At 45.8% G+C, this 15439-nt stretch overlaps 1 protein-coding gene across 2 annotated transcripts in view; it reads right to left on the bottom strand.

Moving 5' to 3' along the window:
• The window catches only part of PTPRJ (protein tyrosine phosphatase receptor type J), a 75605-nt gene extending 68467 nt beyond the window's left edge, over positions 1-7138 (bottom strand). For both annotated transcript variants that reach the window (XM_074884591.1, XM_074884592.1), the window contains exon 1: positions 7010-7138. In XM_074884591.1, coding sequence (XP_074740692.1) covers positions 7010-7069 — 60 coding nt within the window. In that variant the 5' untranslated portion in view covers positions 7070-7138. The remainder of the gene's footprint in view (positions 1-7009) is intronic.
• Between the last annotated feature and the right edge of the window lie 8301 nt (positions 7139-15439).

Here is a 15439-nt window from a genome sequence, read left to right as displayed (position 1 = left end):
CTTCAGGCACAACAAGCACCAGAGGGAGGCAGCAGGAAGTTTTAGAGTCTGTAATATGACAGATGGTCCCATGCTTTGCTGCATATGTAGGCTGGCCTGCTCCAAAACGAAGCTGTACCTTTCTCTGGCCATGGCCTGTTGCCCCCTGCTTTGCAGCACCCTTCTGTCTCTTGAAGCACCCACCTGCCCTTTGCATGGCGCTCTCTTTATTTCCAGGACAGAGTTAGTAGGAATTGTAATTTACAAGTGAGGACTCAAAAGCAGGTATGTAGAAACAGACTTGCCAGCAGTGACCTGTTCATGTGTGTATATAAGAAAATAAACAAGGAAGCTTGTTAAAAATGTTCTAACTTAACAGAATACAAGTGCATAAGAGGAAATAATGCGAGAAAGCTCAGTCTAAGCTCCACCATGATGGGGAATGCAGAAACAAAACTCACCAGCATTCCTGTGAGAAAACACCCTTCAGAGATGAACCATCAGCAAACAGAGCAAGACAACATAATAACTGTGGCTAGGAGTCTCCATAGAGGTACGTACAGTCCCCTTTCTTACCACCCATCTACCAAGATGTCCTAAAACCATGAATGATTCATCTTGATATACTCTATTAAAAAGAAAAGTCCCACTGGACTAGTAAAAGCAGAAGCTTTTAAATATGCATTTAAACCCATCAGAACATGTCAAGCTACAATCACCCAATGACCAGGGACAGACTGGGCTCCTACAAAGCCCGTTTGCACAAATAACCCCTCTTTAGGGAGCACTCCCATTCAGGCTAGGTTCAACCCAACTCTTTACAAGCTGGCAGACAAAAAACCCTATCAAAATATTGCCAAAAGGAAGTGAGGAATTAATCTGAGAATGCACCTAATCACAGAGCCAGCTGTGTTTTAGATACAAACTACAAAATCCGAACAAGGAAAAGCTCCCAGGCACTTAAGTCCCTCCTCTCACCTGGGCTGTGATAGGAAAGAGGGCTCCAGCACCTTCGGGCTCAGAAGAGTCCCACTCACAGAGCCCCTCACCCTTTCTCAAACACCCACAGCCTCCAACACAGATATGCTAAAAGACTGCATCTGCTTACCAAGCTACAACAGACAGACCGTAATTTACAATAAAGCTGCAGGCTTGATGCTCAAGTCTTGTCTTTATGATTTTGTAGTCTCAGAAGCAGAAATTTCTTACCTTCAGTGGTGGAATTAGGGGTGAAATTCACACAAATTATTCCTTATACTCAATCCCTGGCCCACATGGTGCACAGTAAACAGAAAACAGTACTACAGTATGTAGATGGCATTCTCCTGCACACCACAAAGCCAAACCGATCAACCAAGAAACCATGAAGTCTTTCCAATAAAAAAACACCCAACCCAACATTTAAAAAACCCCACATTCTAAAGCCTAAACTAGAACCTCAGATGCAGTACACAACAAAGACTTTGCATGTGTTAGGAATTTACCAATGACATACTAGATATTTCTTTTACTCATTTAGTTTGGCTAAAACTATACAAAACAATGAGAAAAGTCAGAAGTGTACCAAACAAATGGGAGGTACAAGAAGAATAGGAAGGGGAAACCAAGAACAAGCACATGTGCAGCACTGGACAAAAAGGGATTTCTAGGCATTGGCTAGAAGAGCTTAAAGGTAATCCTTCCAGTGGTCCCTTCTCCTCCCCAAAGCAGGGCTTGCATCAAACGCAGGCCTTAGCACTCTTCCCCACACATACCAACTGAGCTTGAAGCACCACATAAAGCCAAGATCAGTTACAGACCCCACAGGTCTGGTACCACAGCAGACGCCAACATCATTCTTTCCTCCATTTGTATCTGTAGATGCAATTTCCTCTATTCTAAGACACAGTTAAAAGCACAGCTTCCTCTTCTCCCATTACATTTCTACAGGTGGGGAAAGAGGCTTTCGTAGGTGGCCCTAGGTGTCTCAGATAAATCACAGAGGGAGAAGAATGACTGTTGGACTGTGTGGTTTCTAATACCAAGGGATTCTTCCAATTTCCTGGTGATGGCAGGAAAATAACCTTAACTACATTCAGTGACATGCCAGATACCAGCAACATTTATGGAAAGATAGGGACATTACTCTGTGTGGCCCTGCCTTTTCCACTGAACGCCCATGAATGGCACAGAAGATAACTAAATGAGGCCACAAGTTTATCAATCCAGCTCCGGCTGGACCACATGTATGTGTCCATTCTTTGCTGGATTACAGAAATACCTTTCCCATTTAATCTTGGATTTTCTCCTGGAATTTTGGATTAATAGCCCCAGGAGGCCTGTTTATGTGCAGATACATTTGGGAACAGCTGGAAAGCACTTAGAGAAAAGCCTTGATGCAGCCTTCCAGAGCAGTGCATCTGTTTTGTTCTCTTCCTGCACATGCCTGATTACTCTTTTCTCCCCATAAGTTGCTTTCTAACGTTTCCTATTAGCACATGCTCACCTACACTTGGTTGTCTTTTTTCTCCACAATTAAAGTCCTCCCCTGCACAGTCATCACCTGCTGAAAGTTAATTTCCTACTGATGGCTCCATTTAAGGCAAGGTTCTCTTTCACTCTCCCCTTCCCACATAGCAGTACGCCCTCTCTGCTAGAGAAAATTCAACTAGCTCCTCCTACACTTCCAGAGACCTTTCATTATGTTCAAGGTGTTATTTACATTCAAATTTTGGAGTCCAACTAAAAGCAGTCACATCAGGCTAACAACCAGATGTGCAGCCATTGACTGTTTTAAAAGCTTTTTCTCTCCCTTGCTCATACTGGGAATCTTCTTGCAAGCAAAAAACCGAAATAAATGACATGAGACAGGCTTCATACCTACAAACATCAAATTCCCAGTCTCCAACCACTCTCTAACATTGCTGAAATGCTCACTCTATGAAACACTGTAATTCTAGTAGGAAGGAGGAAATGCGTAAATTAAAATTATATGGATTATGCCCTACACAATAAGCAAGCAAAGATTTTAAAACAGTAGCAATTTCTCTCTCTCATATTTAGAAACTCCAACCAAAAAAATTTACATGCCATGAAAATCCTCAACAAAGACTTGCATGTAGCTCACATAATTGAGGAAGTACTAATAATAGCATGGCTGTTTGCACAGACAACATTTCCACTGTGGGGCTGAATTCTGATCTCAAACATGCAGAAGAAGATATTTTGTTGTGTGTTGCTGGCTGGAGACTAAAAATCAAAGTGCTGGAAACCATCTGAGTGTGCTGCAATGTGCAGTCAGGCTATGCAGCTAAGGAAGCACTATGCACATCCATACCACATTGAAAACAAAGCACCTATTGAGTACTGCAGAAGGTCTTCGTGTTGTGTGCTCTTGTAGAGAACATGAAGCAGCATGTGACATTAACCTGTGTTGTAGTTTTAAACAAAAATGAAAGCCTTTGCATTTCAGCATCAACTGTCAGCCATCGCAGAAAAATAACTTGTCCTGACAGATGAGACATTTCTAAGCTCCTCCGACACAAGCAAACTCAGTCCACAGCCACAGCTTCCCTTTCTGGCCTACGCTGCCTTAAGTCCAGGCCTGCTCGGGTCTCCAGATCAGTGATGTCCATACTTGTGTTCCTAATGGTGGTCATTAAAGGTTTTACCCCAAAAAGCATATTTACAGTAGCAGCAAGGGAGCCTCACATTTCTCAAGCTTTATTCTTTTTAAGAGCTCTAAATATATAGACCTGTGTCACAAAGTATTTACAAAATATTTTTGTTAAATGGTACTTCCTTTTAACTTATTTCTTCCATATGCTGAAAATTACCAAGAATAATTTCACAAACTAAAATATAGAGTACAAGACAAGAATCAACAAGGATGATTAACAATGACCAATATATAGTAGAAATTAACTGTCGTGCAACATACACGCATGGCAAACCCACATTTTAGATACCATGGTGCTTCATTTAAACTGCTCAGTTAGAAATTCAGATCAGTAATTAAGCCATAATCCTATATAATCGACTCATACCGTATCAGTAGGAGTTTTGTACATGGAATAAGCTGTAAGAACAAGCTATTAGGTCCACATAAAAGGCATTTATAACTCTAAGCACCAAAACAAGCACACCAACACTGAAGCTCTTGAGTAGTAGATGTTATATTGTCATATCACTAATATGACCATTCTCAAGTCACTAGCTCCCATAAATACACAGCAAGGTTTGTTTTTTTAACAACTCCAACCTTGCGCACTATGCTCTAATTCATTAAAAACAAGAAAGATGCTTATCCTTGAGTAAAAGACACCACAGAAAGATCATATGCCTGTCACACCACCCAGGAGCTGCCATGACACAGCTGTTCCACAGCTCGCGATGCTTCCCAGCCCTTGCCTATGCCCGGGCCGACAATGCTGTCTGTGTTAGGAGCACTGTCCCCTTACCAACCCCACAGTCATCTGAAAGGCAACGCGGAGGCCAGATCCAACCGAGAGCCACTTCCACCCAACTCACTGCCTTTCCCCTCATGGGCCAGCAGGGAGACTGTATACGAGGGGCAATGGTTCTTACTGGCAATGCACGAAGGCCAGCTCATGCCACATGCCTGACAGTCTTGCCAGCTGCTGTCATCTTCTTACACCATCGAAATACCTCACCAGGTAGCCCCAGGCTATGTCCACGCATGCTACACCACCAACGACACTGGCCAGCTCTGACATCTGCCTTAACCTGTGCAAAGAACCCACCACAAAGAGCAAAACTGTTTCCTGCCAGAGACCATCCTGATTTTTAAAGGGCAAGACCACGTGAACACTACTTGGAACTGACAAACCTACTGTGCTTAGAGCAAGCATTCCCTCCAAGCAAGGCTTTATTCTGCATCCTTACTGCTGGCATTAATGGGCTACATAAACACAACACACTTATCGCCCCTACCTGCCGTAAGTGGCCACACTGAAATTAGTGATTTCAAATGAGTGGATGATTTGCAGAATCACACTGTCAGCAAGGACTCAGTTTATGTCCTATTTCTCTACAGAAAAAGCTCCTAAGGGGCCTTTCCCCCCACCTCTCTCTGTAGATCCATCAAGTGCTCCTAATGTTCAAAACTCTGCAAGGTGCTGACCAGCATCAGTTAAGAGGTGTGGTGAACAGACTTCTTTGCACCAGCCTTCATATTCACAGGTACACCTGAAGTCATAACTGAGACTACCAAAAATTGTAGTCTTCTTAATTTTCAGACTGTGACACCATGAGCCAGGGAGATCCCACCTAAAATTATGAGCCATACCAAAATCTGCAGATCTGACCTGTGTCCTGTAGCACGTTGATGGGAGCTCTGACACTATCAGGGGATGACAGGACCTACTCAAGGGTCCCACAGGAAGTCAGGAGGGGGCACAGCTGGGCCCAAAGACGATGATTACATAAACGCCACTACGTGTGAGGAGAGGGTCCAATTTTTTGCTATTATTATCTATCATAATAGACACCAATTAAGAGCCAGACTTAGAGGACAAGTAGATCATTACGTCACAAGATTTCATACCCTGCTTGAGAAGAAAAACTACAAACAATAGATGTCATGGCTGGCAGATCCTCGCACAAAGGCTACTCTGCTTCAACGAACAGCAGTCAATACAAGCCACATGCCCACATCAGGCTCCTGTTGCCTGGGTAAGCCTGCAAGGCTATACCCAAGGACAATCCAGGCCTGCCCTGAGCTGTTTCAAAATACTGGAGTACTTCGATTCCCAAGTCAGTCTTAGCTCTTATTCAGAAGAGATTTTTAAACCTAGGTTTCGTACAACAGCAGATACAGAACGACAGAACACTGCAAGGTACCCCAAACTGAATGACACACAAAAGGAGGAGGAAGCAAAGGTTTACAGTAGCCATTGGCTGCAATCACAAGCTGATGCCAATGTAAGGTAAGGAAAAAATAATTAAAAATCTTAAGCAGTGGTATAGTTCTGCTTTGCAGCTCTCAGGGTGGGACCAAAACATAGGCCAGGCAGAACTGTCACCTCAGATCACTGAGTACCTGTCTGTACCAACACACATTCATGCTTCTGTAGCAGAAACCGTTGAGGCAAAGAGTCCAAGCAGGTACATCTGGAAGCAAAAGTTCAGCAAGCCCCAAAACATTAGACTTTGCAGCAGACACGAAGCGCTCCTACAGGAACATTAGGAAGCTATCAGCCGAGAGGGGCACGGGGTGAAGCTCTATGCCAGCATGAGATGAGTGGGTCACCTGGCAGATGATTTTGATTTACATCACTGAAAGGTGTTCTCTGAAGACCATCCTGCAACGCACTCAGGCACTGAGGGAGGCCTGAAACACAGGTGTGCTGGCAGAGGCCTCCTGTTCACCTGCGCCCTGCACCGCCGGCTCCACTCCCCGCACCACGGCAGGATTTTCCCGTGAAAACTCCACACGGCTCCTGAAGGCTGTAAGGCGGTGGGAGATGTGCACCACCAGCACAGGCGATGTGCAAATAACGTGTTACTGATTAACCAGCAGCGACACGGCGAGGGCGGGCTACAATACTCGGTGGGGAGACGGGAACCGTCCCCGCTCTACCTCAGGCAGCTTTCAGCGCCATAGAACAGCCGGGGCAGCCTCCTGCCCCGACAGGAGCCACGCGGCTGAACCACCGGGTCGTACCCCACCGCATCCCCGCCGGTGCCGGCCAGCGGCGGCCCCCCGCGCTGCGGCCGGGAGGGGCTCGGACCCCAGCGGAGCGCGCTGAGGGAGGCCGCGGCCCCGGGGATCCCGCCGGCAGCCCGCCCCAGGTGAGCTGCCCCCACACCCTCCAGCCTCCCCTTCCCTCCCCGGGCGGCAGCGGCGGAGCCGCTGCGGGACAAAGCCCGAGCCGCGGCCGCACACCTGCCCCGCCGGCCGCACGGCTCCCCGCGGAGCGGCGGGCGCGGCCGCCGGGGCAGCTCCCGGCGGGGGGGGGGGGGGGGGCAGGTGCGGCTGCCAGCGGCCGCCCCCCACCCCCCAGGGCCGTCCCCCGCGCCGCGGTCTCACCTCGGCCGGCAGCAGCGGCAGCAGCAGCAGGCAGGGCAGGGGCAGCGGCAGCCGCCTCATGGTGGCGGAGAGCGCTCCCCGCTGCGCGCACGGCCGCTCAGCGCGACGCCGCCTCCCCCGGAGACATGGCCGGGCTGCGCGCCCCGCACCGCCCGGCGTCCCACCCCTTCGCCGCCCTCACAGGCGGCGGCGGCGGCGCCTCGCCCTCCCGCCGCTCCCTCTAGCGCTCCCTCACGGGAAAGGCGGGCAGCGGCGCCGCGGGGGAAGCCCTGCGCGGGGGGGGGAAGGCGAGCGGGGCAGCCGCCCGCGGGAGGGGAGGGCCGGGCCAGGCTAGGCCGAGCCGGTCACCTCCCTCCGCCGCCGCTCCCGCCGGCCCCTCGCCCGGGGCTTAAATGGCCGTCTCGCAGCGGGCGGGGGGACTGCGGCCGGCGCTTCCCCGCCTTCACCCCTCCTTCCCGGCATCTGACATCTCCCCCCGCCGGGCCGCGCTGGGCCGGGTGAGGAAGTGGTTCCCCCCGAAAGTGTCCCGGCCTCCGGAGGAAGCGGCGCCGCGGGCTCTGCCCCGCCGCCCGCCCCGGCCCCGGCCCCGGGAGGGTGCTGGGGGGCGGCGGGACGCGGAGGGGTCGGTGTAAAGCGAAGGTAACGCCGGCCGCGGCGGGAGGGCAGCGCTGTGGCGGCCGCGGCCCCCCCCAGGCCCCGGGAGGGTGTCGGGGGCTGCCGCGCCCCGCGCGGGCCATTGTGAGTTTGCGGCGGTGAGTGGCTCCGCTTATTGCACCTTTCATCCCCGCCAGGCAGTGCCCCCAAAAGCCCTGTCCCTCTCCAGGCACTGCTTTGGACATGTTTTATCCATGTCATTAGAAGGGACATGACATCATCAAATACAATCACTTTTATAACCTTAACTTACTTCCCAGGCTTAATGCACTGTTTCACATTTCATTCATCTTGAATAAGGGAAAAGGAGAGACAGGGTCAGTTTACATAGCATATCTTTAATTACGGAAACACTGGCAGTCTTCATTTTCTCAAAAGTTTTGAGCTCACATGTTTGTAATTTCCCTGTCTTTCCTGAGCCCTCAAAACATATGTACAGCATTATGGAAGCAGCTATTTCCACAGGAGTTCATGGGAAGACTCACAAGAATAAGGGCAATGGGTTGTTCAGCCTGGAGAAGAGAAAGCTCTGGGGAGACCTTATCGTGGCCTTTCAGTACTTAAAGGGGGCTTATAAGGAAGATGAGGACAGATTTTAGTAGGGGCCTGTAACAATAGAATGGAGGGGTAATGGTTTTAAACTGAAAGAGAGTAGATTTAGATATAAGGAAGACTTTACTGTGAGGGTGGTGAGGCACTGGAACAGGTTGCCCAGGGTAGTTGTAGATGACCTACCCCTGGAAACATTCAAGGCGAGGCTGGATGGGGCCCAGAGCAACCTGTTCCAGTTGAAGATGTCCCTGCTTATGGCAGGGGGCTTGGACTAGATGGCTTTTAAAGGTCTCTTCCAACCCCAACCGTTCTGTGGTACTGTGATTCTATCAGGACATGCGCATACCTTACTGTTTGGGAGGCTGAGACTTACAGTTGGAGTTAGATAAACAGCGTAGGGGCATCCCTTCATATCAATAAGATTTGTAGGAAGTAGATAATCACTTCAGAAAAGTAGTTTAAAAATGTTAGGAAGCATTCAAATAAGGAAATAAACACTATACAAACACCATTAATAAAACCACCTTTTCTACACTTTCCATTCAGTGCAAAGCACCTCAGAATTGTTTTCTAGCCGAAGACTCCTCCTGGGAAACCACACACCTGCCAGAAGTCTCACCGGCTGCAGTGAAGTTGTTATGCTCGGATAACTTCTGCAGATCATACCCTACCATTTGGAAATTACAGCTCTGACTCTTAACAGAAATTCCTTGTGGCAGCTCCCTGTGCCTGGGCAGAGCCCTGGTGGGTCTAAATTGCCAAACTGCAGCTTCTGGCCAGGCCAGGTTTCACTTGCATCTAAAATGGAACCAACCGCCTTTGTGGTGGCAGATCAGGGTTACACTGCACAGCTGCACTTAAGCAATCATACTTGGTCATCCTTGGCTCCAGCTCAGAACAACATGGCTTTTTTAATTGCATGCCTTGCCAGTACAACAACCTAGTAACTAATCCAGTTACCCCTGAAATTCAGTGGGAATCTCTCTACTGATTTAAGCAGTAATGGCAGCCAACCCTGAGGGAGGAAATTAAAAAAAAAAATGCACTGAGACAGCAAGAAGTGGAATTCTGACCTGTTCAAATTTATAACTATCTTCAAGTTGATGTTGCTATCCCCAGACTCTGTGTGTCCCTGGACTTCCAAGTTCACTCATTCTTCTGTCTTTAATAGGCCACATAACCCAACTTAAAAGCAAGGGGCATTGTATTTCTTAGGCTATGTTAATTCCTTGCTCCAGAGAGCAACTGCACAGCTCCATCAATATCACAGGAAGCTAAACTTTTTTCACCACACCGTGTCTGTCTGGATTCAGTATAGCTGGTGAGGCTTTTCACATACAAGCTACACGGAATCTGTGATTAATTACTTTCTCATACAACACTTGTGGCTAAGTCCTCACAACTGCTCGTATGTCAACTACCTGACCAGGAGGCCTAGGAAGTTCTGGGAGATACTCTCATTTCTGGAGCATCCAAAACAATAGAGGACTGCACTAAATTTGCTTGTAGAGATATCTAAGCAGGGTATTTCTAGAACTGTAGTATAAAATTACCTTAATGCATATCTTTAATTATACCATAAGTAGTGCCAGTCATCAGTAGGATATACATAGTAGTTTAAACTGGCACAAAGAGAGCATAGGAGGTTCGCTACTGTTTTAGGGTACATCTCTGACTGACTGTTACCAGACCTCAGGGAAAGGGCTAACTCCTTTCCAGAGACATTTCTTGGGTGCAGGAAGTACGGAATCGGGGACATAGCTCTGTCTGCACATTCTGATGAAATGTTTGTCTCCTCCAGATGGTTTAAAATTCTGGGAGGAATGTTCCAGAAAGATTTTGAGAGCTCTGTGGAGAAAGCATCACACGTGTACCTGATTGCTTCTTTGGATCAATGCCTCTGCTCTTTATAGCATGCTCTGGTTGACTGCTAGCCTTGCAGACCTCAGGGAAGAGCTGGATGGCAAAGAGCTGTGATTCATGCCAGAATCAGAGACTTCACATGCTGAAAAAGGAAAAGAGAAATTAAAAGCCAAAATTTTAAAAGTCTTCCAGGTGTTAATTGTTCAGCAGCAATAACCATCACAACACAAATAATTTCCTAGGAATTAGAGGCTCAAGGTTGTATTTCAGGCCACAGGCTCTTCACAGTTTGTTACTAATCTGCTGAAAATTCCCTGAATTACAACTTGCTGTTGCCTAATTGTTTCTATAGATAAGTTTTGTTTATTCTACAGGCTTTTATTAAAGCTATATGTGTGACAGGATTATAAAACTGGGTAGGTGTTGCTCCTGGGCTAAAGCTTCTACTATACTTTCATCTGGAAGTTAATTTGTGCATCTGAGTCATAAAACCTCTTCAAAAGGAAGCGTCAGAAAGAAGTGTTTCCACATCCTTATAATCAAGCTTTCGAACAAGAGACCTAAGTTTAAAAGTTGCCCCGGGCTCTTGCACACAAATCCAGGAAGAATGTGCAGGCATATTACTTATGGGTGCTCTCGTTTATACGGTAAGGTATACTACTAATGCTCTGGGCAGAGAGAAAGGGGAGACTGCAAAAATATAGTGACCCAAAGCTGTCCAATTTGGAGCAGTTGCCCTGGCTGATAATATTTGTCTTTCACTGAGACTGGCAATTAAATATGGTTTCTAAAAAAAAAATAAATAAAATCAGTATGGCTATATTTAACTGCATACCACAGCCAGCCTTGATCACAATAGTATATTCTCATTAGTTATTCACAGTTTCATTCATCAGCTCCATGTGCAGTGTCAGCCAAAAGAGGCATCAAATTGTTGAGCATCATCAGGAAGGGTGCTGAGAACAATGCAGAAAGCATCATTTTGCCAATGCATAAAACCCAGGTGCACCCACATCCTGTGTGCCACTGCTCTCAGCATTGCAAGGAGGACGTAACAGGCTGAGGGAAGGTACCAAGAAGGGCAGTTAAAATGATGTAGATGATAGTGCAGCTGTCTTACCAGGGGAGACTTAAAAAGCTGGGACTTTTCAATTAAGACAGGAGAAGGCTACCTGGAAATAAGATGAATGGAAAACTTGTTCACTAAATCCCACCTAGAACTAGGGGTCCCTAACACTAGGAAGAGATTTGTTTAACAGATACAATAAAGTGCTTTCTTACATAGCAGGCAATGAACTTGTGGAATATGTAGTCACAGCAGGTTTTAAAGGCAAAGAGTATCAGCAGTTCCAAAAAGAGAGTAGATAAATTCATGGACAACATGTCCATAAACAGGGAAGAGGCAGAGATGAGTCTGCAACATCCCTGATCGATGACTGGGGGTACTGGGAATGGGCCTCAGATACCAGTCAGGTTTGTTTGCTCTTCCTGAACGGAATCTCCTAATGCCACTGCTGGTGGCAGGACACTGGGTTGGATGGATTCATCACTGGTCTGACCAAGTAAGGCATTTCTTAGTTGCTCACAGTAGCAATGACCAAAACAGAGCCTCCCTGTAAAAGTACTGTATAAGCATATAGCAAGAAACAAGTCTGCTAGCATTGGCTTGCTATTTCAGTAAGCAAGACAGGTAAAATGGCAAGGAAAGCATATGTTACTATTGTCATTCATAAGAGAGGAGGCAGTCTGTTATGATTTCAGACTGAGGCCCAAAAAGTGCTGTGCGGTCTTGCTTGCCATTTCAAGCCCTCAGATTCAGACAAGATGTGACCTATGTGACTCACACAGAATGACAAATGGACTTCCATGTACCACTGAACTCAGAGATGAGTCTCTTGGGAACAACTCACAAAGCAGGACTACGAGTCCCTTTTACATTGCAACAGAGGAATAAGGAGAATAAACTAAATTGTACATGAACACAATGTACACAAGTGTTGTCCCAGGAACAAATGCAGTTCTGCTACTTTTAAAATAACCTTGAAATTAAAAAGATTGACTAAAAGCCTTGATAGTAGAAGGGATTTTTAATTTTTTTTTTACCTATACACAAAAGTAGTAACAAAAGAGAACATAAATTGGTACAAATATATTTTGGCAAGAACAAATATATGTTCTTAGTTCAAATGGAAGACCACAACATGCAATCCAGTCTCTTTGCCTGAGCTCATCAGGGACATTATAAATACTGGACATTAAATTAGAAATCCTCCTTGAGAACAGAGTAGTCCATGGGAAACATGTTACAGTCATGGAAAGGTTATTGAGACGAGTGTCTTCATGAGTGCTGAGGACCTTCCTTGGGTGTCAATCTACAGGCAGAAATTGAAGAATTTACAGCAAACACTACACTAACCTCAGCAGCAGCTTTGGTGAAAAAGCAGAAAGTGGCTAAATACTACATCTGAGGATGGTCCCACCATTAGAAGCAATGCAGAAAGGTCTCAGATGTTGGATGTGGCTCTACCCTGGTTTCTGCTGGTACAAGCTCTCTACAGCCTGTAGCAGCAGGAGGTACTAGATGGGGACTGCTGTGGAATATTTTAACTCCTAAAAGGTACTTTTTTTTTTTTTTTTTTTTCTCATGTTCCTCACAAGGAATTAAAGGTCTATGGAGCTGCTGGCAGAGCCATCTTTTAGATAGAGTGTAAAACATGAGCAGACATGTCACTTTTCACAAGAGGGAAGTTAACTTGAGTTCTGGTTAGGCCAGGTTTGGGATGGTTTTATTTTGACTGAGGGGGAGGAAGAAGACAGGTTCTGTTGTTGTGGTGGGGGTTAGCTAAGAAAACAAATTGAAAACAAGCTTTTATGGGTCTTTTACCCAACTTTCAACAACACTTCAAAGTGCAGTAACTGAAAATGGCTTTTGGAGGTGGGTAACACCTTTAATCTATTACGCTCATTCAGTGGCCAGTTTCCTCTGTGTGGGAAGGCAGGTGGGCGGGAGGATATCTTTTGCATAATAATTGAAGGGAAAATATGCATTAAAACCCCACAGACTAGCACACTCCAAAGATCTGCAGCACCTGAGCTACTTCCAACAGAACAGAACATTTCTGCAAGTGACTCAAGTTCAAACAGACACCAGCCTTTTAAACAGGTCATCTTCTACACAGCAACAAATGGACTCTGTAGGGAAGAGGTCATGGTCTTATAGCTTGTCTCACAAATGCAAGGTCCCATGTAATCACTAGGCTTCAGCCAGGAGTAACGTCATGTGTTGCAAAGGGCTTTAGCACAATAAATATATATCAGAGTTTTACTCAGACCTGTAGAAAGCGCAGGAGGAAAGTGATGTTCATGACAGGCAGTCTCTGCAGGGATTACCAAAAGGCAGCAGTCTCTGCAGGGATTACCAAAAGGCACAGCCCCACACAGGAGAGAGAGACCTGAGGTAGCACACAGAACAAGAGGAAGTAGTGACTGCCAGGATTCTGGGAGGTACCAGAAGCTGGCAGCCTGTGTAGCTGGCAGAAAGATTTCCCCTTCTCCACCTGCCATTTTTTTTTTTTTTTTTTTGTTCTTGTCTCCCTGCTTACTAAAGAAATGCATAGATATTTTTCAGTGTATAAAACTTCAGTGGAATCCCTTTCACTTACTATTTAATTCCCCAAAATGACACCATATAATCCAAATGGAATAACACCAAGCTAATTTCTAAATTGGTACTACAAAACAGTCCAATAGCTGAGTCTGCTTTAGTGAATGAGTGAAATCACCTGTCTAGTGTAAACTAGCAGGTGTGTATATGACTGGGAAACTCTGTCAAGGGCAGTAGAAAAGAGAGTGGCTGGACACCTTATGGTCTCGAGAAGTCCCATCTGCTGTGATCTCCTACAACACATCCTGCTACCTCTAAGAACTGAAACCTTAAGAAACTTGTCAGCAAAACCATGGTTCTGTGACACCACTTGCAAAACCACTGATTTTCACAGTGGTAAGACTTCCACATCAGAGGATTGTCACCTCTAGAGTCACAGATGACTGCTCAAATCCCGAAGTGACAGATAGTCATTAAAGAAGGAAGAAATTAAAAGGTTAAAAATTAAATGTGTTGAAATCTTTGGCAAAATGACTGAGCCTTCTTTTCACTTTCTTCTGACATTACAAATTGGGGGGTGGGCACAGTTTGAATGCTGGACTTTTATAATGTCTTTTGCTTATCCTCCCCAAGAAATATAAATAATAATGTGGAGAAATGATGAAAAGTTGCAGGTGTCTTCCAAGTGTGATGCATATCAACTAGGAAAGGACCATTTATGGACATTTTAGGAGAGTAGTTAGAGTCTTCAGGGTCATTTAACTCTTGCTTCATTGCAGAGATTGCCCCTAAAAGTGATGTAGACACATCTTCTTGTACTCATTTCACACATGGTACTGAAGCATGGACTGTGTTCACAGCAATCTACATTTGTCAATACTGTAATGAAGTAGGAGAAACATTTATTTGAGCAATAAAACTACTGGCTGGAGCGCAACTGGCCTGTTTTACGTGTAACCAGTATTCTCCTGCACAAACACCTGCTTTAAGCTAAACATCTCTTGCTTTTTACAAAGGTATGCAAAAAATGTCAGGAAGCAAAAAGGCAAAAAGGCAGAAGTGAGACTGAATCCTTGGAGTGTTTGTATCCAGCACTGAGAGACTGAGATCAGCAAGATATCCTAAGACTCCTCTTGGTGGATATCAGGTCCTATTTACTGTGCTCAAAGCACCGTGGTTGAATTGGGATGGTTTCAAGCATCTTGGCAGTAACACCTAGCAATTGAGCTTGAAAAGCAAGATGGCGAGAAGGCTAGGAAGACATCTGCCTGGGAAGAAAACAAAAGCTGACATCAAAAAATTATCAGTTTGTATCCCAGCTAGCACGGCTGAACTCCCTGGCTCTGAATTTGCATCCCTGCACTTGCAATTCTAGTGCCTGGTGATGCGCTTTGATCTTTGTTCATTTACTTGTCCTGTCTGACTGGAAATGATGTTTTGGCAACAACCTGATATTTACTGTGGCACCACAGCCTTAAACATCCTTTAAAACATGCTGAGGCTTAACTGGCCAAATCCTTATTGCTGGCTTTCTCAATGAGAACTGATTGCCTAGCTTGCTTATACCCTTTTCAAAAATTCCAAGTTCTGTTTTTTGATAAAATTTTTTAAATTTCTGTTTTTAAAAAACTCCCTGCTATCTACCGCTGGAACAGTCAGTGCTATACAGCTTCCTGATGCTACTGGAAAAAGCTCTTATGCTCACCAAACTTTACTAAGTGAAATAATAAGCTACACGTCAAAGAACGAAGTATTGC

This window comes from Strix uralensis, chromosome 15 (genome assembly GCF_047716275.1).
Source record: "Strix uralensis isolate ZFMK-TIS-50842 chromosome 15, bStrUra1, whole genome shotgun sequence".
NCBI classification, from domain to species: Eukaryota; Metazoa; Chordata; class Aves; order Strigiformes; family Strigidae; genus Strix; species Strix uralensis.
Note: the sequence above shows the minus strand (reverse complement) of the source record. Positions and strands in the feature narration are given on the sequence as shown.